Source organism: Cuculus canorus, chromosome 19 (genome assembly GCF_017976375.1).
Source record: "Cuculus canorus isolate bCucCan1 chromosome 19, bCucCan1.pri, whole genome shotgun sequence".
NCBI lineage: Eukaryota > Metazoa > Chordata > Aves > Cuculiformes > Cuculidae > Cuculus > Cuculus canorus.
In genome coordinates this window covers 11,996,816-12,021,065 of record NC_071419.1, presented here as the reverse complement: position 1 = coordinate 12,021,065, position 24,250 = coordinate 11,996,816, and the positions used below count along the sequence as shown (strand labels likewise).

General features: G+C 49.1%; 1 protein-coding gene across 3 annotated transcripts in view; it reads right to left on the bottom strand.

The window, feature by feature from the left end:
* Nucleotides 1–24,250, bottom strand: part of EXD3 (exonuclease 3'-5' domain containing 3) — a 333,185-nt gene that overhangs the window by 155,937 nt on the left and 152,998 nt on the right. For all 3 annotated transcript variants that reach the window (XM_054084169.1, XM_054084170.1, XM_054084171.1), the window contains exons 12-18: nt 14,466–14,632; nt 11,099–11,234; nt 10,526–10,739; nt 9,428–9,537; nt 8,120–8,330; nt 6,865–7,031; nt 3,860–4,030 (exon numbers count right to left, since the gene is read on the bottom strand). In XM_054084169.1, coding sequence (XP_053940144.1) covers nt 3,860–4,030; nt 6,865–7,031; nt 8,120–8,330; nt 9,428–9,537; nt 10,526–10,739; nt 11,099–11,234; nt 14,466–14,632 — 1,176 coding nt within the window. The remainder of the gene's footprint in view (nt 1–3,859; nt 4,031–6,864; nt 7,032–8,119; nt 8,331–9,427; nt 9,538–10,525; nt 10,740–11,098; nt 11,235–14,465; nt 14,633–24,250) is intronic.

Genomic DNA, 24,250 nt, shown 5'->3' with positions numbered 1-24,250 from the left:
AAGTGGCCCACAAACCTCAATCCAGCCCTGAAGCCCCTATCTCTTATCTAAGACTTTTCTAAACCAGACAGCTAACCAAGAGCTGAACACACATGGCCCCAGCCCACAGGGCACTTGCTCTACTGTTGGCAAGTCAACCCCAGACTTCTCTTCAGTGTTCCCGAAAGCCAGAAATCACACAGAGTTATTGCACGATTTCATGCCATGGCCTCGATACCAGACCAAAACCATCAGCCCAGTTTTGTTTGTTAACGTAGACCCCTTTATATCAAGTTCTCCAGTGAGAGACATTCTCCTCCTGCTGATCACACTTCCAAAGCAAAGTCTGGATCTTAAAGGCAGAGCAGTTCCTCATCTGCTCTCCGTGAATTTGCTCCAGTAAAAGGAGTCATTTACATCAAAAATATGGAAAAAGACCTTCAAAGCGAAGATGAGATCGAAGATTAGATCCCCCTGATACATGAAGGTGTGCACACTGCAGTATTATAAGTCCTCTTTTTGTCCCATGGCTCCAAACCAGTCCAGGGCAATTTAGATCCAGGTTCTCTGTCTGGCTCCTGAGATCCATCCAAGTCTAGCTCTCTTCTCTGCCTCATTGGTTCACCTGGAGTTTGGTGGAGTAGGTGTAACCTTGCACAGGAACCTTCTATACCATGGGAGCTGCAGGAAGCCAGTTCTACCACCCTTCTGGTTATTACCACACTTCAAAAGATAACAGGTTTGCCTCAGTGTGCAAATTAACTCTTAGAGATGAGGATGATTTTGAAGACCAAGAGCACAGTTCATTAAACAAATAAAACAAACCAACCCAGAACTCAACTGAAGGGGTTCTGAGATCCCAACAAGTCTCTTCTTAGAAATTAGTGACCTGAGAAACCACAATCATTTTCGTATAAGCTTCTGTTCTGCTCCTGAAGTACAATACGGCAAGATGGACTCCAGGCTGGTGGCTGATCCTTTAAGGAAACCTTCCCACCTCCTTCCAATCACTCATCCAGGAGGACCCAAAGATAGGTGTAAGATTCTCTGCAAAGAGAATTTTGCAGAAGACAAGCTGGAAGACCTGGCTAGAAACACAACAGCGACAGGACGTGATTTAAGTAAAGAAAGATTTATCAACTGGGAATCATATTGCTTACGGGTGAAGTGCAAGCGCAAAGGGTGGCTCACCCCTATAATGGCAGCTGCACACACAGAAGGATGTGCATGAGAGATCGAATCTCCACATCCTTTACCTAATGGAGTCCTTCTTTTCCTTGGGACAGAGTTAGAAGTCCCTTTTGAGGAACGGCTGGATGCACACAGTCCTTCTCAAGAGGCCACAGAGCAGGGAGCCAGGCTTGGGCCAGCCTGAGCCGTTACCCAGAGCCCTCCAGAAAGGCCTTGCTCCAAGGGGCAGGACCAGTGCTGCCAGGCAACGACGTTTCAGGGAGAGCTTGTGGTTGACCCCATGGCTGCTCTAAGTCAGGTTAAGGAGCTTATCCAGCACATCTGGTACAAATCTCATCCCCAGCTGCACACCTGCAGCTCCAAACACGTGTGCGTCACGCTACAGCAGGCAGGGTGTGAACGGAACACAGTAAAGGCATTCTTGCCATCCCACCAAACAAGAAGACTTGCAAAATGACACGGTACCCACACTAGGACACAGAGCTGCTCTTCCCAGAGAGGGTGGTGCTCATGAACAGAGGATGAAGCGGTTTTGCAAGCATGAACTGTGAGCTCTCTGCCTTCAACATGAGGACAGATTCAACCAGAGATATTTTCAGTGAGATTTTCTACTGTTTTTCCATTTTTAAAGATTTTCTGTGCCTGCACTTATGACAGGTAAGTTTTAATCAGTCAGGAGGTGTTCAAGGCCATGTTGGATGGGGCTTTGAGCACCCTCATTCAGCGGGAGGTGTCCCTGCAGTGGGTTGGAACAGGATGGGCTATGAGGTCCCTTCCAATCCAAATCATCCCATAGTTCTATGATGATGACTTCTCCAGTCAAGTCCTAATTAAATGGCCCCATTAAATACACAGAACTGGTGTCATCTTCCAGCAGCGAAATATGGGTGAAGAGGGGAATGGACTGGCTCGTGGTATCGAGCTCTAGGGCCGGTAAAGCTTGGATTGCAGATCTGCCATGATAAACTTGCCATGACAACTGTAGTCCAAGATCAAACATCTACCCGACAATGGCAGCATAACACGGAACAGGACACAGGACACAGACTTCAGATTTAGCCTGGGAATGGGGTTGCTCAAACCAGTTACTGCCACACACTTTGGTCGAAAAGAAACAATAAATCCCATCCAGAGCTGCCCAAGCACAACCTACAGAGTTCTCAGGCTTTTGACTCTGATCTCAAAGAATAGAGGGTGAAGGACAAGACCCATCTGCCTACCAATACTTGAAGGGACTTTAACACGCAACAGGAATGAGAACAATAAGGAGCAAATGCCAGGCAATTGAGGAGTTCTTGGCACAAGGAGATGTGTAATCTGGCTGATAAATCATTTTAGCGAAATGACTTTAATGAAGAACAAACACTGACTCTGTACACGACGATGCCTTCCTGGTGACACCAGTTTGCAACTGTGTCAGGGCAACACCCAAACTGTCTATCTCGTGTTCAGTCACCAGGATCCAAACCTTTCTCCTGGCCTCTGCCATAGCATGACAAGTTTTTGGCTGATGGTGGTCAACATTCAACTCATTAGATCAGGCTGAGCCAGCCATAAAGCAGGGTGGGAGGAGTCTATTTTTATCTGTGATTATCCAAGCTCAGATCAAAGGCTCTGCCATACAGCAACGCTCCAAAGGCTTTTGATAGTGAAAGGATGTTTGTCCGGTCACCATAGAGAATGCAATGTAAAACATCCTGTCCGTAGCACGATAAGGTATCGGGATGAGAAGCAGAGACGGGGCTGTGGGGGCAGGCAGTGAGAACCAGCGCCTTCAAACGACTTGTGCAAGTTTGGCAGAGAAGAGACAGTAATTATTTCTGCAGAAATCAGAGCCTGCCCAAGATTCCGGCCAAGCAGCCATCTGAGGAGGAAGCGTCCCGTGCACAGGCCGGGTGATGGGTGCACATGTGATAGCAACACACTGTGTGGGCTGGACATCTCCATTTCTGGCACAGGAGAAACATGTCTGTAATGAAGTTTGTGTCCTCCTCCAAGAGGCAGGGGGTCAAAGTTGTTAAGGGAGTCCAGATCAATGGTCATTGTCCCTGTGTACATTAAAGACTCTTCCCTTCCCAAATATTTCACTGTGAGTTGTGGCTGGTCACCTTGGAGTCATCTCCAAGGACATTATACAGTGATTCATTATGGACATTTTCCCTTTCATATTGAACAGTCATCTTTTGATTATGGTTCTGCTTGACTGACTCAGGCATGAGGCAGGCAAACTGTAATCAAACTAGAATCCATTAGTAACCTAAGTGAATTTTGAGTTCCTTTCTCTGACTTTTGTCTTGTTGCAAACACACCACCACCTCCCCAACAAAGACACTTGAGGCTGAGGTCACATCTTTACACTCTGCTTGTGTCCTAATGACTGGAAACATCCTGGCTGCCAATGACACAAACACACAGACACAAATAAGATCTGAAATCACGGCACTCTCACTCACCTCCTCTCTCCTGGAAATGGAGAAGCAAACCCAACCCACACACTCCTGTAGGGACTGGTGGATATTGGCTGCCCCGCGGCACAGCTTTTTGGGCTGAACCTGGAGGAGGGGGTCTCAGCACGGGCACAAGAAGGAGCAAGTGCTGGGCAGCTCTTCTTGGCATGAGTGACTGCCCTGTGCAGTTACACAGCAGGCCTTTCCCAGGGGGCTATAAACACTCCCAATGCATGACCAACCTCAGCAGCTTTCCGATGGTCGTCCTCATTCTCCAGAATCCAGACATCTACACCAAGGCAGCGCAGGTAGCGCCCAAGGCCTTGCAGCATGTTGTCGCAGATCACACTGAACTCCTTCGGGGAGATGGGAGCAGGCAGATGCGAAGGCTCCGTTTTGGATGCTTTGCATTGCTATGGAAAGGCAAGAGGTCCGTAAGCAGCAGAAAAGAAGGCTGGTTGCCAGCACAGTCGCGTTTTGCCTCCCTGCATTCAACCATCATGGCACATCCAACTGTCCCCTACCACCTGTGGCACAATTCTCCCCATGTTCTGCAACACCTTGAGTTTTTCTATCACGTCCTTTCTGCATCGCCCACCCACCCCTTGCGTAGGAGGCAGCACACGATGGGGCTAATTCTGACTTAGCCAGCCTCTCACTGGCCAGCTGGCCACCCAACCCAGGGGCTCGTAGCCTTGCCCTGGAGAAACACCAGCCTCCCCTTCCATGCTCTACGCACACGTTCATTGTCATGAAGTCTGAAAGGACGTTGTGGTGAGGTGGGTGCTGGGCTCTGCTCCCAAGTAACATGGGAGGAATTGGCCTCAAGTCGTGCCAGGGGAGGTTTAGATTGGATATTAGGGAAAATTACTTTACAAAAAGAGTGATGTAGCCCTGGCAGAGGCTGCCCAGGGCAGTGGTGGAGTCTCCATCTCTGGAGGGGTTCAAAAAGTGTGGAGGTGTGACACCTGGGGACATAGTTTAGTCATCACGGTGGCATTGGGCTGACGGTTGGACTGGATGAGCTGAGAGGGCTTTTCCAGCCTTAATAATTTTGCAATTCTATTCCGTGATTCTACAAGTTACAGAAACATAGCTTCAGGACTGCTTTTCCCCTATCAAACTGGACTGGAATTACTGTACGTGTGCTGAAGTTATGATTTGGGAAGGGGATCTCACAGACAGAGGGAGAAACAGGTGTAGACAAAGCAACTGCTCCAGCTTTATCTCTGGAAGTTTAAAAATAGGCAGTGCCTGAATTCTGTTTATTTTATTTCCAATGTTGCTGCTGGGGGAGTTCCTGCAGTTGGAGACTTTGTCGTTGGGAGGCTCCCAGAAATACAATAGCTAAATTAATGGAGAAAGGAAGTTATTAAGGAACCTCCAATGTTCAGTTTTTGTCTCCAGGAACTCGGATCAGCTGGAATGACTGAAGGACATGGCCTACGCCAGGCTATGGTGCCTTGGGAACCAGACAGGTCCTGCAGCATTGCAGGTGAGCTCTGCAGGAGCTGCAAACGCTGTGGCACCCAATGCAGATACACCCGGGGTGACCATGTGCACTAGCTCTGATCTGAGAGCTCAATCTGTGTCCTGCTGCACCTCCCAGGAGCTGGTCCGTGCATCCACAGCTCTGCAGCACGGGGCAGACCGGGCTGTCTGCGGCTCCTCCAAGGACTGTGGTGGATGCAGGAGAGCCCCGAGGCACCGGAGCGCTTTGATAATGGATCACGCTGCCCCTTCGATGTTGAGGTAGCTGGAAGACACTGACCCTGTGCTGCTGTTCTGTTCAAACAGATGTGAAGGAGCAGCAGCTGGCTCTTAGCAAGTGTTTACTCAATGGCCAGCAATGTCATATGTAGTTTTTTCTCATGTTTCATGCCAGCTGAGAGCAAAAAGCTTAAAAAGGAGAAGAGTGTCATTAACCTCACTCAGATAGTGGGCCAGGAAACACTAGGAAAGAGAGCCTGGAGTCATGCAGGATGCAGAGTCAGAAGTCATCTGCTTTTTTGGGTCCCAGTCCAGGTTTTACCAGCTACCTTCTGGCTAATGAATCTGACTGTACAGAACACAAAGATGACCTGTGAGTTCACAAGGTAATTCAAGCCTGAAGTACTTACTTTTCCCGTCTCTACAGTGGCCAGTCAGGTCTGTTGTAACACACAATATTCCCATGAACACGGAGTGCTTAGCAAACCGCTGAGCAGCCTTGGGTGCTGGACTAATGGGATATTGTACAGGTACACATATTTGATAAGGAGAATCCTGAAAAGGTGGCTGTAATCAATAGCATCTCAGAGCAACCATGGAAGATGCTATTGGCTTCAGGAACTCAATACACATTTGGGGCTTCTCAGAAGGATACACAGCCTTACTTAAGTCTTCTCAATAAACAAAGCTGTTTTTCAGCTAATGTTTTCATAGGTGCATAAACAACCACATGGTTGCATTTTAAAAGTAAAACTATTACTGAGAGAGAGCAGCCAGTCACGTTCCAAGATCTTAAAGAAAAGTCACACAGCTCCAGGTTATGGCCAGTGGGGTTTGAAAGCTCTGTTGCGACACATTGCAGGCGTGGAGTATATGGTGGTGGGCAGGGAGACACCGAGGAGCCATCAACAGAAGGGTTTTTTCTGATCAATTGTTTGGTTTTAACTTTGCCGACTTCTACTCCAGGACACAATAATGGAGGCATTCCCAATGGGAAACCAAAGTGTAGCAGCTCACTTTTGTCAAAGTCAGTTCTGAATCCTAACTGATGCCCCACCCCTGGAGGTGTTCAAGGCCTGGTTGGATGGGGCTTTGAGCATCCTGACCCAGTGGGAGGTGTCTCTGCCCATGACAGGGGGATTGGAACGGGATGGGCTTTGAGGTCCCTTCTAATCCAATCCATTCCATGATTCTATGACTCTATTAACACCTCGGCCACAGAACTCAAACCCAGGCTACCAAGGAACTGTGGAAGGAGCATTCTACCTGCAAGGTGAGCTGGAGTCTGCCACACAGATCTGCACCAACATTTTGCAAAGACAAACGCACATAAAATTGCAGGGAATGCTGAACGCAGGCACGCAAAGGAGAAAGCACATCTCACCAGTAACGGGGAGGAGACGATTGCTGCAATAGTCATGAGAATAGACTACAAACAGGCATGCCCTGCATAGCTAATAGCATGATGAGAGACAAGGCAACATATGATTTGCAGGGGTCTTGAGCAACATACAGCTCTTTGAAGCTGTTTACAAACCTGTCCAGAAGGTGACGGTACTTCTTGTTTATTCAGCTGCTTCTTTGCTCTGGGTTTCATGCTTGGTTTTCCCACCAGACTTTCAGTCAGGTCTGAACTCAGACCAAAGCTCGCTGGATCTTTACAGAGTTTCTCATAGACCTCCAGCAAACAGTACGCATCTGAGGCTGAAAAAAAAAAAAAAATGCAACGTGAGCCTTAGCTGGTTTCATTCAAAAGCCAAAACAGAGGCTTTCCTGCTGCGAGGAAGGGCCCTCACTTTTGTAAATGCCACTGAAAGCAAACAACCTGTGAAGCTCCAGCCTAAGGTCACACCCTGCACTCTCTAACTGATGCAGTGAGCATCATCACCTGATGCACAATCACAGAGGCAAGACAGGGGACCTTGAGAGGCACCAGGCCCTCCGCTGTCTCTGACTCTAACAATGCAAATTGCAGCATGCCTCTTCAAACCACTGTGTATGATAGTTCCATCCAAGCCATTCTGCTCTCCATTGTTACTGCGGCTTGCCCAAGGTTTATTACCACAGCTCAGCTAAGGGAAGGCAACTTCCCCATTAGATGCAGTATCTTAAAAAGTAATAACCGAGTTGTTTGCAATCACCCACCCACATGCACTGCCATGCGGCTCCTGTGCCTTGCAACGGGAACTGCTTAAGTCTCCAAGCCAGTTTTACAAGTCTTGGTGATTAACTGTTGTGGGAACTGTGTCAGCTTCAAGGATAGCTGAGTTTAACCAAGGGCTCGTTTGCTTCAGCACTGTCCTTTGATGCCCCAGGAAAAGTGTTAGACCCAGAGTTCTGACCCTGGAGTAACCACCAGTCCCTGGTCCTTCCATAGTCCGGGCTCTGTGCCAGTTTCTGACACCAGGTCTACCCACTTTTTAATCCTACCAAACTTCACTTTGACAAATGAACACAGCACTTGTTTCCCAGGACGGCTGTGAAATGAGGCAGAAGGAAGTGGACTTTCCTCCTTTCAGTTACTGAGTGGAGTTTCCACTGAGGTGATGTTTCATCAGACAAAATCTGCAAAGCACAGGAATTCTTTCATAAGGGAAATAATGAATCACTGGGCAGCTTAACCTTCAATCATTAAAGCCACATCCACAAAAGGACAAACATGACAAGCGCTGGCTTCTCTGAGCAGGAACTAATCTGCAAAGCCATTTTCTTCGTTTGCTACTGAATGATTTTCCTAGTGGCAGAAAACGGCCTGAGATGGACAACATGCAGCACCTCGTCAGGGACCAGACCTGCGTAGAGGATCTGTTCCTCACGGAGAGGCCGTTTCTCCCAATCAGACAGTTGTTCCGTTTTATCAAGAGGTTTCCCCAACACGTGTTGCACCAAGAGGCTGAGCCCTTTCTCTGGCTGCTTGCACCCTCCATCCTTGTAGCTCTGCTCCGGGGACAGTACATCGACCTTCCGGCCACCCTTTCTCCAGTCAATGGAGCTCTTCTGCAGCTGATGGAAAGAAAAAGATATAAAACACACGGTTATAAAACAACTTCTGCACCAACTCCCACTACAGTGGGTGGGGCCACGCAGCAACCCTATAATTTTTATCTCTCCCCTGGCATACTGAATCCCATTGTCCCAGACAAAGGCTGGGATGGCATCAGATGGATAGGTGTCTGGTTGTTTGTTTAACAAACCCACTTGCTGGAAACAAATCTCTTTCGAAGCCAAGGAAGGAAAAAAAGTGCAATGCTGTAGAGTGTTGAGTCAGAGCAGAGGGGTCGGGACTGCTCAGAGGCTTGGAGGCTGCTCAGCCAGGCTGGAGGCTGTGGGGCACCAACTCAGTTAAAGAATCTCAGTGATAGTTCAGCACCTTTCTCCTCCTAGTTCCAGTGAGAAAAGGTTTTCCTGTAACACAGGGAGAATGGTCGCAGGTGCCATTTCATAGCGGTGGGCAGGTACCTCAGACCTTGCAGCGCTCCCGGCTAAAGCTATTGGTCCCAAAGATCTGGGTTGACCCCAATGCACAGCGTTAAACACACTCTGTAAAATCTACCCATTAAAATGGTTGTCCTGAACACTTCTGCAGACCCCTAAAAACCGTGTGCAAGCCCAGTGACAGCTGTACCTCAGCTGAACAGAAATTCCTGTGCTGAGTGCACCAGCAGCCGTCATACAGACACTATGAGTTCTCTACAAATTGTTAACTCTGTAATATCTGCTTCCGTACAGGATCTTGGAATGTCAGTATTTCTACAGGAATTTACTATTACTGAGTTCCAGAGTGACTTGTGCTCAGGATCTCTGTCCTGGCTGAATGGAGCCACATCTCCATTTCAATCACTTTTTCATAGCTTTCATTAAGGCTATGAAAAAAGTTATTAGTCTATCGAGCTCTAACTTTGTAGTTGATGAAAATGAAATGCTTCTGTCTTTCTTTACAGAACAACATTATCCTTGAAACCACAAGCAGAAAGGGTCTGTTTGTTCATTTAGCCATCTCCCTGCCAGTACAGGATACAAAAAGGTGATGCCTTGAATTCATGATAGCTATTTGTGAGCAGGAGACACCGTTTGCCACATCTTCATGCATCCATCCTTACTTGTTTGTCTACTATGAGTAGGTCCACCACACCTTGCGCTTGCTTATCCGTATCTTTCAAAGCTGAACATGTGGCTGCAAGGCTGCTAAGGTCTCCAGACATCCCATAACCTGGATAAAACAAAAACCCACATCACACAGGTAGGAAAACTCAAATCATGGCTAACGCACTGCAGCCTTTTCTAGTTCAGAGCCAGAATGCTGACAATATATGCACAAACACTGTTGGAATCCTGGAATGGATTGTGTTGGAGGCCATCACTGCTCTGGGCAACCTGGGCCAGGGTCTCCCCATCTGCGCAGGAGAACATTTCTTCCCAAGAACTCATGTCAATCTCCTCTCTTTCAGCTGAAAACTGTCATCCCTCGTCCTCTCCATGCACTCCTTGACCAAGAGCCCCTGTCCAGCTTTCCTGGAGCCCCTTTCCGTACTGGAAGGTGCTCTAAGTTCTCCTTGGAACCTTTTCTTCTCAAGGCTGGACAACTCCAACTCTTCCAGCCTCCCCTTAGCCTGAGAAAGACTGTGCTGATTGAGGTAGACTCCTGCCCCTCCTGTTTCTCAGATACTCTTGAGATCAAGATTGGGAGAGAAGAGCTGGATGAAAGATGCTGAGTTTAAGATCTGCTAGGTTGGTGAAAGGCAACCAGGAGTTTGCTCTTGAACTCCAAGTTTAACATCTCCTGCCAAAAGCCTCCAAACAGAATCTAACTAGGAGCAGTTAAGCCAGCGAGCTCTGGTGTCCAGCACAGAGGACTTAGGGCAAGGCCAGCACATCCAGAAAGTTCTGGATAGCAGACTTCCCTGGACCACCAAAGGCTGGGTGCAAGTCAGGGTTTAATATGGAACGAAGACAATCCCAGGTCTGAGGGGGAAGGCTGAGTCAGAAATCCTGGGTCTGACTCAAAAAGGGGACACATTTCCACCATTACCAGTTACGCTGGTCACTCTGCCTCCTGGCACAGCAGTGTTTGAGTAGCCAGGGCTACGAAAGCTGGTTCTGTGATAAGTGGATTTAGAGAATGTCAACCCCAAGAGGATCTGGAAAGGATACAAAATAAGCTGTGTAAAGACCTGAGACAGGGAGAAGAGATGTGTTACCTAGTTTAGTGATGGCTGGATCTGAATAGAGCAACTGGATGAAATGGAGAAGCTTCTCCTTTCGACCCTCCAACTCTGCTTCCTCAAGGAGCTGTGACAAGTCAAGCAGGAACACCTCATCCTTCAGAGCGATCTGAAGGAGGGAGACACGGGGCTTCCCGACCATGCCGAATGAAGGCTTCCACTCCATGTCGATGCCAACAACTTGCCCAGGCTGCAACACAGACAAAGCCTGTCTTCATTTAGAGATCATCTATACTTGAAAGCAGCCTGGACGGTCCCTGTTCAGAACACAAGCATTTCCTTCCCAACAACTGGGTCTCTTTGCTAGTGTGCAAACTGCTAGAGACCGGTAACTGTCACAGCACACCTGAGTTACCGTTGTGGGGACCTTTCCTGGCACAGCAATTCCCAGCGTGTTCCCCAGATCAGACAAGTCTAAAGGAAGCAACTGTTCCTGACTTGGGAAAGGAGACATTTGATGGTGGTGGCCCCCACACAGCCCTGTGTGCCAGTCTGCTCTGGAGTTCCTCCTCCTTGATCCTGCAAAGTAAACTCCAGAGCCACACTCACCTGCAGCACCTTTTCCCAGCACGGCAGTGTCTCTTCCCAGGTCTGCAGGAAGTGAACATTTGCTCGTGGAATAGGAAGCTGGTAATAGTCCTTCTTCTTACTCTCTTCAGAGTTAAGTGCTTTTGTCTCTTCTGCCCTGCACAGAAGCAGATGGAACACCTTTAGCCACGCATTGGGAGTAAACTGGGGAAACATTAGGAAGTCTTAAGCCCCTTGTTTCATCCGGGCCCCCTATTTCCCCATGCTATTCAGCTCTTTTTCTTACCCTCTCCTTCCTCACTTTCCCTGCCATCTCAGTTTCTTTCATCTTGATGCACCCTCTCCTTTTATTCCTACAACAATTGCATCCCAGACCTCTCCAAACCCAGCTGCTTGCTGGAGTCAGAGGCCCAGCTCTCCTTCCCAGAACTCATGCAACTTGGATGACGAAGTTGGGCAGCTGCTTCCACATTCAGAGATAACACACTGAGGATTTATTGCTTTTTGCCCTCAAGGTTAAGATCAAAGCCTGTGAAGTCCCATGGTGTAATACATAACGGAGAAGTCAGCTCTGAGCAGCACCCTGCCCAAACAGGAGCTCTGCACTTCCCTACAGCACCAGCTTGTTCAGAAGGAGCCTCTCTGACTGTTCCACACTAGAATCACCGGGAACGGGTGAATCTGCCTCTTCATTCTATAGTGCAGTGGCTTGGGAAGGTTTCACGGACCTCCCTGATGTTATCCAGGACCTGAGGGAAGAGCAGGAAGATGTGCCAGGGAAGGGTTAGGTTAGATATCAGATGGTTCTTCTCCTAGAGGGTAGTGGAGCACTGGAACAGCTTCCAGGGAAGCAGTCATGGCACCAAGCCTGACAATGTTCCACAAGCATTTAGACAAGGCTCTCAGACACATGGTGTAAATTTTGGGCTTATCCTTTGCAGGGACAGGAGTTTGACTTGACGATCCTTGTAGATCCCTTCCAACTCAGGTCATTCTGTGATTCAACATTTTCTTTTCCATCCTCTTCCCTGTAAGATGTCCCCATAGGTTGCACAAGAACATTTGTCCTACTTTGCACTGAGAGGGAATGAGAAAAGTTCAGAAATGAACTTTCAAACCCTTCTCTATCGCAGTGAGGGCACCAGCTGAACCCACAGAGCGAGTGCCGTGCTTGTGCTGCTCCTCCATTTGGGTTTTAAATGGCACCATGCAGGGAAATTCCCTCTCTGGATACTAATGCCCTGGGAATGCTGGAAGATGCAGCGGAGATGAGTTAACTGCTTTCCTATGACAGGATCTTACACAGCACATTTTCTTTGCACAGTGCAGCAGAATCTCTTAACACGGCCCTGTGGCTGGAAGGTCAGCACATCGCTCTGCTCTCTCGGCCAGATGATGCAATCGGAGGAAAGACGCTAATAAAAAATATCCAGCTATTTTGGACACATCACAAAGTTCTGGACAGTCTGTTTCCCATAGAGACTTGAGATGTATTATTATTTGAGAAACTATTTACTAACCTCATGTTTAGGGGACTGTGTGACTGATTTAGCAGCACAGCAGCTTTTGCTGTACAAACATTCTTTTCCGTGGGTTTGTGTGCCCGGGGAAGTCAATATTTGTGTAAAATATTTAATGAAGGTGTGCAGCCCCAGGTCTCCTGGAATATTCTCACCTGCAGAGTTCAGGAACCACATGTGGTGTGACCAGTGGCAGAGCTGATGTCATTTACATGCTGGTACCACCTTGTTCCCTCCAGCGTGAAGACCCTCCCTGGGACACTGCTGCTTTGTTAGCTCAACAAATAAGGCAGATAGACTGTTTTATTACGTTCCATGGCTCTGCTGGTTTTATAGCAGCTACTGCAGCAGGTATTGTGGATAGATGGGTAAACTGGGGCACAATGGCTTTTACTCATCTGTTACAACTCACAAACAGCAGAGCTCATCCCAGCCTTCATTCTATCCACACACAGCACAGCGTTCCCAGAGCTGAGGGATGGAGCGGTGGGTTTATCTCTCTGGATGCACAGTCTATGGCTAAGCCACACTCCTGTCACCCACCCCTTGGTGTCTGGAGGGACTGAACCTCATGCAGAAACCTCCTGACTCCCATCTGGGGTGAGCGCAGCTTCAGGAGGGAGGAGGAGGCTCCAGCAATGCATCGGAACACAGCTTGGGGGTCCCAAAGCAGGAGGAACAAGAGCATGGTGTTATTGAGATTGCATTAGAGGAGGGAGAGGAGAAAGAGACTAATTAGGGGCTATCAGCTTCTTAAGCTCACTTTGGGAATTTGTACACCAGAGTCTAGTTTTATCCCAAATTCAATTAATGCGAATCTTCTGGGATCTGACCCCAAATGTCAAAAATTCCCATTACTTAGGAAAGCTCTGGATGAGGCAATGTTACAGATTGGTACAGCAAATGCCTTATGAGCTGTCAAAGGGGGAAGAAAATAAATGCAATTAGAAAAACGTAAGGAACTCCAAAATTACTTTCTTGGCCATAAGCCTCCCAAAAAGCATTGAACCTGATTACAGCAGAGGGGGGGATGAAGAATGTATAGAAAACTTCGACAGGTATGAAATCAACCCAGTAAAACAGACACAAGTTCAGATCCTACACACACCATTTCCTTTGTGGTGATGGTCTGCAAGAGTCCAAAGACCCCTCCAAAACACAAGGCATCCCATACATCATCCCCAACATAAGAAAGACATGGAGCTGTTGGAGCAAGTCCAGAGGAGGCCATGAAGATGATCCAAGGGCTGGAGCACCTCTGCTTTGAGGCCAGACGGAGAGAGTTGGGGTTGTTAAGCCTGGAGAAGAGAAGGCTGCAGGGAGAGCAGCTTCCAGCACCAAAAGGGGCTCCAGGAAACCTGCGGAGGGGGTTTTTAAAAGCACATGGAGTGACAGGATGAGGGGGGATGGCTTTAAATTGGAAGGGGGAGGATTTAGATCAGACATTAGGAAGAAATTCTTCATGATGAGGGCGGGAAGGCCCTGGCCCAGGTTGCCCAGAGCAGTGGTGGCTGCCCCAACCCTGGAGGTGTTCAAGGCCAGGATGGATGGGGCTTGAAGCAACCTGATCCAGTGGGAGGTGTCCCATGGCAGAGGGGTGGGACTGGATGGGCTTTATGATCCCTTCCAACCCAAACCATTCCACGATTCTATGATCTAAGTACTTGGGATTTTCAAATGGACCTTTCACAGATGTTGCCAGCCTTATGAAAAGCAAATGCAGCATGGACATGGCCAAGACGTGACCCAAGTACACGGAGGAAGGTTGGCAAAATTCTCTCCCTGAGAAAGCAGACTATTTTAAGCAAGTACATGATCCTCATACGATAAATAACCTGCATTGAAAAGGTATGAAATAGAGTACTCACCTCTCTTGGATCTGAAGCTTTTGAAGCTCATCAGCCACTTCATATGGCAGCGTCTCCTTGGGCAGATTGCAGCGCTGCGCCCACCTTGCCGCTGTGTTTAGATCACAGTAACGGAGCAGCAGCTGTATCAGGTGCCCTTGGAGCCATTGATTCTCTCCCACTGTGTTCTGGAAAGGGAATCAAGCGTGAAGGAAAACCGTCAATGCCATTTCCATTATGGGTGTTTCTACCTCCGCAGAGGGTCCTGGACACATGCAGGATGGAGCAAGAGGGATTTTGTCCAAACCCAGTGAGTGCTGCACTTCTTTCTGCCAAGAAATGAAGAGCGGATACTTGAACTGATAGCCCACTGGGGCCCTGGGGTCCCCTCAGCAGCGAGACCACTCAGAACTGCATTGATTCGGGGCACAGACCTTACCTGAGGATCATGGGTGCAGCACAGAAACAAGTGTCAAACAAGACCATTCAGCGTGAAGGGTGACCAGCATATTAGTTGCTCAGATACTAATTATATTAAGCAAACTTTGAACCAGTCACTGACAAAACACAAAGGGCTTTGGGCTTGTTAGGAGGTAATTGTTGGAAGAGGTTAGAGTTTGGATGTTTTAGACTCATTTTGGGCCTGTACATGATGCTTGACGTCCTGGGAGAGGCAAGAGGATGGCTTAGTAATACAGGGATTATTTGCATGTGTAACTGGGATTGCCAGTCCTACACGGGTTACAGATAGGGCACATCAGCAAAGCTTTCCTGAGCGCCAGACTTTGGTGTCCACAGGGAGGAGAAGGCTCCCTGCTCAGCCTCCAGCCCATCCACACACGTCACTGGGAAAGAAGGGGCAGCCGGGCACTCCTCCAGCAACACCCAACAGCGCACTGTGAAGACAGACGTCCCATGTGAGCAGCATGGACCAGTCGGCACTGTGGGTGAGGGCCCAGCTGTGAGCGGTGCCACCCTGCATCGGGCAGAGCTTGAATGAACTGGGCTCTGTCTTACTTTATCAGAGAATCAAAATATCATGGAATCGTTCAGGTTGGAAGAGACCTCTAAGCTCATCCAGGACAACTGTCAGCCCAACCCCATTGTGCCAACTAAACCATGTCCCCAAGTGCCACGGCCACGTGGTTTTTGACCCCCTCCAGGGATGGAGAATCCACCACTGCCCTTAACAGCCTCTGCCAGGGCTTCACCAATCTGTCAGTAAAGAATTTTTCCCAATATCCAATCTAAACCTCCCCTGGTGCAGCTTGACACTGTTTCCTCTCATCCTATAACCTGTTACCTGGGCAAAGAGCCCAGCACCCACCTCACCACAACCTCCTTTCTGGGAGCTGCAGAGAGCCATGAGGTCTCCCCTCAGCCTCCCCTTCTCCAGGCTAAACTGCCCCAGGTCCCTCAGCTGCTCCCAGAACCCCTGTTCTCCAGACCCTTCCCCAGCTCCGTCCCCTTCCCCAGATGTGCTCCAGCACCTCAAAGTCTTTCTCGTAGTGAGGGGCCCAAAACCGAACCCAGGATTCGAGGTGCAGCCTCACCAGCGCCGAATGCAGGGAGAAGATCCCTTCCCTTCTTCTGCTGGCCACCCCATGGCTGATCCAAGCCAGGATGCTGGTGGCCTTCTTGGCCACCTGGGCCACTGTTGGCTCGTGTTTAGCCTCTGTTGACCAGCAAACCCAGATCCTTTCCCACCTGGCAGCTTTCCAGCCACTCTTCCCCAAGCCTGGAGCTGCACAGGGTTGGTGTGGCCCAAGGGCAGGATCTGCACTGATCATAAGAGGAACCCAGAGCAGTCGCACCAGCTGTGAAGAAACAGGCTTGGGTGCAAGAAACTCCTCCCTTCGTGTCTATTCAAGGTCTCTGTGGATGTGACAAGTGGATCATTGCTTCAGCCATACGGACAAACTCAACGATATCAAGTGTTTCTGTAGGAGCACCTGCAAACAAGGAGGGCAGTTTAGGCCATTTTCCATTCCCGGCTGTTTTCTGGTGGACGTGAATGTGTGGCTGTGCTTCGGCACCCGGCAGAACCTGGGGGCACAAGCACCAACTCCCAGAGCCTGTGGTTTCAACCCAGGTTCCCAGCTGGGAGGCAGAGGCTGGAGCACAGCCACCCTGGCAGGGCCGGGACGGTCTCCACCACGACTGCTGCATTCACCACAGCTCTTTTGTCTTACTCACCCTCTTGGTAGATGCAGTTGTAAGAGAAAATATGAACACAGTGGCACTGACAGTCACAACAGCTACATGGGGGTGGGAACAACCATCTCCCCCTGCCCAGCTAACCCACCTGCGCTTCCAGATACCCAAGGGCCCCTGCAGCCAGAGCAGCAGCTCACGCTTCTCGTCAGCCTGATTTACTCAGGATCTGCTGCAGAAGTTTATGCTGTCAAGAAAACCAAATTGCTAAACCAAGCTGAAACTTTCCATGTGGATCAGGAGCTGCAGCTACATGGCTATGCTGCTGCTGGCACTGCCAACACGTGTTTGCCAGAGTAGGGATGTGCTCCGATACGCACTGGTACACACTCGGATGCCATCTCTGCCTTCCACACACGCCACTGCCTCCTCTCCTCCGCTGCCCATCAAGTGCTGGCAGGCTCCGACACCACAGGCACTTTGCTGGTTCTCCTCTTGCTCCTTCTCCTCGGCATGTATGAACACAGCCAGGCCGAGTGGGAGGCTGGGGACACGGTGGCCTCATTCCTCACATTCCTTCAGGAACTAAAAGGTGAGAAGTTGTCTTCAAAGCAGACATCCTTCACAGAGATCAGGAGACAAACCTGTTGATGGCCCCAAGGGAAAAGGGAAGGAAAAAAAGAAAGCAAAACAGGAAAAGAAGAATGACCCACTCCAAAGAGGAGCAGAGGGGGCAGAGACTTGTAAGATGGTTGGATGGGGTTTTGAGCACTCTGATCTAGTAGGAGGTGTCCCTGCCCATGGCAGGGGGGTTGGAACTGGATAATCTTTAAGGTCCCTACTGACCCAAACTATTCCATGATTCTATGATTAAAAGGCAAGGAAAAAATCTGGCATGCCAGGCAGCACAGAGCAGCAGCCAACCCGCTCACAAATCTGCTGCCTCAGCACTACACCTGCACCCCTGGGACTCTGCCAAACGCCAAACCACATTTACTCTTGGATATGGGGAGGAATATTTTTCTTGCTGCTCCTAACAGGCTGGTGGCACAGCAAGGAGCCGTCGGAAGTGGGATGGGACTCCAGAGGCTGACTAAGGCTCACATAGGAGAGGGAAGCAGGGGAGACAACAGAGGGAAGGAGCAGAGCAGGAAAGGAGTGGCCTTCCAGTACCTGAAGGGGGCTACAAGAAAGCTGGAGAGGGACTTTTTACAAGGGCATGGAGTGATAGGATGAGGTGGAACAGATTTAAATGGGAGGGAGGAAGATGTGGACAAGACATTAGGAAGAAACTCTTCATGATGAGGGTGGGGAGGCTCTGGCCTGGGTAGTGGCTGTGGTGGCATTGGTGGCTGCCCCATCCCTGAAGGTGTTCAAGGCCAGGTTGGATGGGGCTTGGAGCAACCGGATCCAGTGGGAGGTGTCCCTGCCCATGGCAGCAGGTGGAAATGGATGGGTTTTGAGGTCCCTTCCGATCTAAAGCATTCTATGATTCTATGATATTAATGCTTCTTGCTTTCTATGCTTCCTCCTGGCCACACCAGTCCAGACACTTTGTGATCTCATATATCTCTGCCTCACACAACAGAGCCCAGCGAAGCATCTCACATGCGAAGAGGGGCTAAGAGCTCCTTCTGCCTGGTTTGCCAAGACGCTTCTCTGAGTCCTTTGCCTAAAGAACATATTTTCTTATTAACATCACAGAGGAATTCCCTCTCCCAGCTCCCCCTGTGTCCATCCCATTGTCTTTCTGCCTTTTTTCTAGAACACAAAGTCTTCAGGGCTGGATCTCTCTTCAGTTTGCCCTGAGTCAATTTTGAATAAATCTCATTATGTCAGCTTTATTTCTGGAAATAATGAGGTTTTTTTTATTTTAATGATAATAGATTTATGCTTTTAACCACAAAACCAGCTCTGGAAGGAAGTTTAATCTCTCCAGAGATATTGCATCTTAGGTGCTGAAACGGAAAACAGCTTTGTTTCTTTTTTACTGAACAAACCCAACAGTGCTGTAAGGGGAAAGGCTGCCAGCGCAACAGCTTTGCAAGCCGCAAGAATGTGGAAACCTTGGCCCCAGAAGATGTGGGCACAGATGCAGAGAGAAATGTTTCACTAGGGGTGACATTTCATGTGTTTTGTTTTAAGCGAATGAATCCTTGTCAAGAGGAACCTGGCATGGTTGCTCCAATCGATCCCAGGACACCTCCGAGAGGGAGAAGATGCTGCGTATCATACGCTTGTTTACATCCCTCTGAATTCTACACATATCGTACATTCTTTAATCCATAGGCATGCACAAATACTCCTGACACCAACAATCACCCATGATTAAAGCTTTCTAAAATGACTGTTGCCGATTACCTACCAGTAAATCCTGTTCTTGTCCAACCGAGTGCTTTCACAACAACCAGTGCGGGGCGAGTGTAGGAATGTTCTAGTCTTGACCCATAACATCAGCAATTCCCCCATTGGTATCGCTCATTTTGGATCCCAATATCCGATATCTGTTCGGATCCCACGCTAGCCAACCCTGGATCACTTTTCTTTGTATGGGTTAAGTTGCATTTCTGGCCAACGCAATTCTCTGCTCTCAGGCAGTACCTTTTACCAAGAGCGCAGTTTTTCACCGCTGACACTCGTTATTTGCAGAGTCAGATTTTCATTTAACTTCTGAATGTCTTGGCCAGTTTCCTCTGTTCTCAAGTGCTTCCAGAATCAACAAAAAAATTCCTGTTAGTGTAGAGAAAATGTCAAGTTGAATCTTTTAGAGCCAGCAACTTTAAAAGGGGAAAAAGAAACCTGGGCTTTGAAAGGACAAACTCACTATAGGTAGGGGAGGACACCAACAGCACTTCTCAGGGGTGCTGCAGGTACCACACTGGCATCTTGTTTTAAAGATTCCCTGGAACATCTGACTGTGTTAGTTTTAGTGTTACTGTATTTTATTTCACAGAATCGTGGAATGGTTTGGGCCAGAAAGGACCTCAAAGCCCATCCAGTTCCAAACCTTCCACTGGATTGGTTGCTCCAAGCCCCATCCAGCCTGGCCTCAAACACGTCCAGGGATGGGGCAGCCACCACTGCTCTGGGCAACATGGGCCAAGGCCTCCCCACCCTCACAGCAAAACATTTCTCCCCAAAATCTCACCTCAACCTCCCCTCTTTCAGCTGAAAACTGTTCCCCTTCATTCTGTCCCTGCCCTCCCTGGTCCAGAGCCCCTCCACAGCTTTCCTGGAGCCCCTTTCAGTACTGGAATCTGATCTAAAGTCTCCCCAGAGCCTTCTCTTCTTTTGACTGAACAACCTCAACTCTCTCAGCCGTTCTGTGATTTGTTTCGAAGCTGGCATCACTTGCACCCTATGCAGAGATGCCGCACCACTACATCACCAAAGTCCTTTTTGCATGAGACCAGTGTCAGCACTCTGTGGTCCTGCTCAGAGAAGGGCCACAGCCCATTCTATGGAAGACAGGGGCTCCTGACCTCCAGATATCCTACAGAGATGGCTCTTGGACAGAAGATGCCAACTATCCCCATGCTTGCTGCCGAGCAAGGTTCCTTGTGAGAGCAGCAGCCACTCACAGGCAGCCAAGGCACAAAGCCCGGCATGGGAAAGCTCTACTTTCTCACCACTTGAGCTGCTCTCTTGCTCACGGGCACTGGCTACTCAGATGCTCTAATTTATGAACTGAAGAACAAAATAGCCTCCATTCACATCCCAGAAGACTGACTTTCAGATAGCAATCAGTGCGTCACCGTTGGAGCTACACTGCAGTGTTCTGGAGGCCATTACCACATCAATGGCGGGGAAGTGGTCTTTCTTCTCTCTTTCAACAAAGCTTTGGCAATGTGGCTCCCTGAGGCGTGTTCACACTACCCAGCTTCAGCTCTGTGAGGCTTCCCAGTCTCCCCATGCAATCAGCTCTTCCAAAAGGCAATTCAGAGCAGTCTAACTTATGATATCACTCGGACTGATCAAGGCAAAGGCAATTCTTAGAGCCAACTTGCCGCTGTCCTGAAGCTTCTCACAAGGACCTTATTGTTCCCAGGCAACTTGAATGACGCTGCTAACATGATGAGTACCTAGGACAATATTCTGTGAGAAGACCCATCAGGCTACATTTTTCTCTCTGCAGCTCACACGATCTCTTCAAAGCAATTTTTCATTCAGAAGTCAAGAAGCCACTACCAAATGGCAGCCAGAAGAAACAAAGATGTACCTCATCTGTTCAAATTCACTCAGCTGCCTGTACGGCCAGCCACGTTTCATAGAATCATGGAATGGTTCGGGTTTGAAGGGACCTTACAGCCCATCCAGTCCTATCCCCCTGCCACGGGCAGGGACACCTCCCACTGGACCAGGGGCCCCATCCAACCTGGCTTTGAACACCTCCAGGGGTTCCAGGGCAGCCACCACTGCTCTGGGCAACCTGGGCCAGAGCCTCCCCACCCTCACAGCAAAACATTTCTCCCTAAGATTTCACCTCAGTCTCCCCTCTTTCAGCTGAAAACCGTTCCCCCTCATCCTATCCCTGCCCTCCCTGGTCCAGAGCCCCTCCCCAGCTTTCCTGGAGCCCCTTTCAGTACTGGAAGCTGCTCTAAGGTCTCCTCAGAGCCTTATCTTCTCCAGGCTGAACAACCCCAACTCTCTCAGCCTCTCTTTGTACAAGAGGTGCTCCAGCCCTCAGATCATCTTTGTGGCCTCCTCTGGACTCACTCCAACAGCTCCATGTCCTTCCTGTGCTGAGGACTCCAGAGCTCAACGTAGGGCTCCAGGTGGGGGTCTCACTAGAGTGGAGTAGAGGGGCCGAATCCCCTCCTTCGCCTGCTGGTCCCACTGCTTTGGATAGCCAGGGTACGGTTTCAGCTGAGGGAGGTGATTACTCCCCTCTGTTCTGCACTTGTTAGACCACACCTGGACATAGGGCCTGGTTTTGGCATCCCAGTGTAAAAGAGATGCTGAAAAATAGGAGAGAGTTGAGTGAAGAGCCACTGAGATGTACTGTGTTGGAGCACTTATGAAGCACTAGGAGAGGCTGAGTGAGCAGGACTTTTTCAGCCCAGGGCAGGCTAAGCTGGGGGACATGAGGGAATATAATCACTCTCCTCAAATTTTATCATGGAGGATCACAGAGAAGACAGAGATATCTCAGATCCTCCCAGATATCCCAGTCAGAACCAAAGGAACAAGAAGGTGACAGTGAGAATGACTAAAGACTGCAAGGGGTCCAGAGGGGCTGCAGAAGCAGGCAGCACCCTGAAATACCTTGACCTAACTAAGCTGTCCTTGCTTTGAGCAGGAAAACAGAGAAAAGACCTCCAACAGCTCCTTCAAACTGAAAGTAGCCTCTGATGCTGTAATTAGTACTGCTGTGAATTCCCCAGCACCACGACTCGTCTCCACACAGACAGGCAGTTTCTTGCAGCGACTGCTGCTTTTAAGTTCCAAGCTGCTCCCGGGCAAAGAACACCCAAGATCTAGTCTACCCATAATACAGGATGGTCCTGATCATGCTCAACAATACAGAGATCCAAACACATTTCCTGTGTTGGGATTCCTCCAAATTTCTGTCAGGCAGCCCCTGAGGGAAGTCATTCATCTTTACCAGATGAAGTCATCACGTCTCCAAACTCTGCACACACCGCCACCAAAGAGAGAAGGGACCTCGTGGAGGTAAAGAGCAAACCCTGCTTGCAGAGTCAGAGCTGATGAGAGAGGATTTTCAACAAATATTAAGCAAGAGGTTGAGACATTTTTTAAAACACATTGGACATCCTTCATACAACCTTGACCCAACTTGCAGAGCCACCTAGCAGATAAGCTGTCTGCTGGCAGCGGCTCCACTTCACAGGGAACAAGACACTTCCTACGGCAGAGATGAAAGGCTACGCACACAACGTTTTACTCCAGTGAATCTGACACCAGATCTGGAATCGCCACCAGATTCCACTTTAATAGCTGACCAGAACATGGACATCAGTGTTTCTTAGCTAGAGAAGGTAAAAGCCCAGACAGAAGTTGAGGTTTCCTGGAGAAGGTGTAACGCTCCACAACGACATCGCACCTGACTGGCCGAGGAAATAGACAAGCACACAGTCCCACAGGTGCTTCAGGGCACAGCAGGAGTTAGAAAAGGGAGGACCACAATACAGCTGTGCGAGGGTACTGCTCGGCATTGGCACTGAATCCATCACCCACCAGTGTTCAAATGCAGATGCTTAAACGCTGTCCTGAAAAACCTGCTTTTACTGCCTCATCAGCCACAGCTGCATCAGCAAAGGGGTCCCGTCCCTTCGCCCCCCTCACCAGGGACTTCAGACAAAGCTCTCAGGAGCTCCCCTGAGGCCCTGTTGGTGCTGCTGGTCTGCAGGGTCACAGATCAGCTCACAGTGGTGTTTAGCAGCAGAGGTGTAGCCTGACACTCGGGGGACTTTCCCCTTTGTATTCTCATAGAATCATAGATTCTATGAGATTCCCCTTTGTAGTCTCATAGAATCATAGAATCATGGAATGGTTTGAGTTGGAAGGGACCTTAAAGATCATGTAATTCCAACCCCCTGCCATGGGCAGGGACACCTTCTGCTGGATCAGACTGCTGAAGGCCCCATCCAACCTGGCCTTGAACCCACAATCAACTCATTTGCCTCAACTACATCCCACAGCAGCTTCAGGTGTGCTGATACCCAAGATGAGGGTGCACTCACCTGCACACTGCTCTCCCTTCCACTGCTTGTCCAGGGAATGGCATACATTTATGTCGTTAATTAGCTGTGCAGTCAGGCTGACCCTATTAAAACTAACCTTTGTTTGGAGAGAGAAATGATTGCAAGCCATCCAAAAACCCACAAACCCATAGCTCCTTAACAAGCAGACTAAGGGGCTTTACCAGCTTTTTAAGATATAATTTCTTCAGTGAAGTCTGTCTCAAGGGTCTGTGCTTCTCCCTGAAACCGCTTTCTCACCGTCACCGCAGAGGCATCTTCTGAATTCCAACCTGGCCCCAGAGCTGCTGGATATGATTCACCCCAGGGATCAGCGAAGGACCGAGGACTCGTTCTGCATACATAAGCCACTCAGTTTTGATATGCTTCCAGATTTCTCACACCTCTTGGTCCCACGATGGCAGGCTGGAGATATTTTCTGGGAGCATTCCAGCACTTGTCAAGACTGAAGATGAATGAGGATGGGGAAATGGGCCAAGCTCTTTCAGAGCACAGACTGGTGTGTTAGTTATCACAGTAGATGCTTTGTCTACATCCAATAACATAGCACATTGAAGACAAACTGGCAACCCTTATCTTCCCAGTGTATTCTGGAGTAGCATTTATCTATCCACCTTTTGTCATGATGTCACACACACACACGAACAAAGTGTCACTGTGACAAGCGGCAAATCGTGCTCCCCAGTTTAAGAGAGTGAGGGCTCCCATCACTTCCTGCTCCTTAGGTGACCTGCGCTGCTACTAAGGTTCCCGGCTCCTCACACGACCCAACACAACTCCTTGGTCTCTCCAGCCTAAGGAGGTTTAGACAACTGCCAAGCACTTCCATAACCCATCTACGACACTCACCAAGACTCTATTTTACTTCGTATCATGAGGCATGGAACCCCACATGAGGGAAATATGACCTTCTGCTATGCTATATAGCTG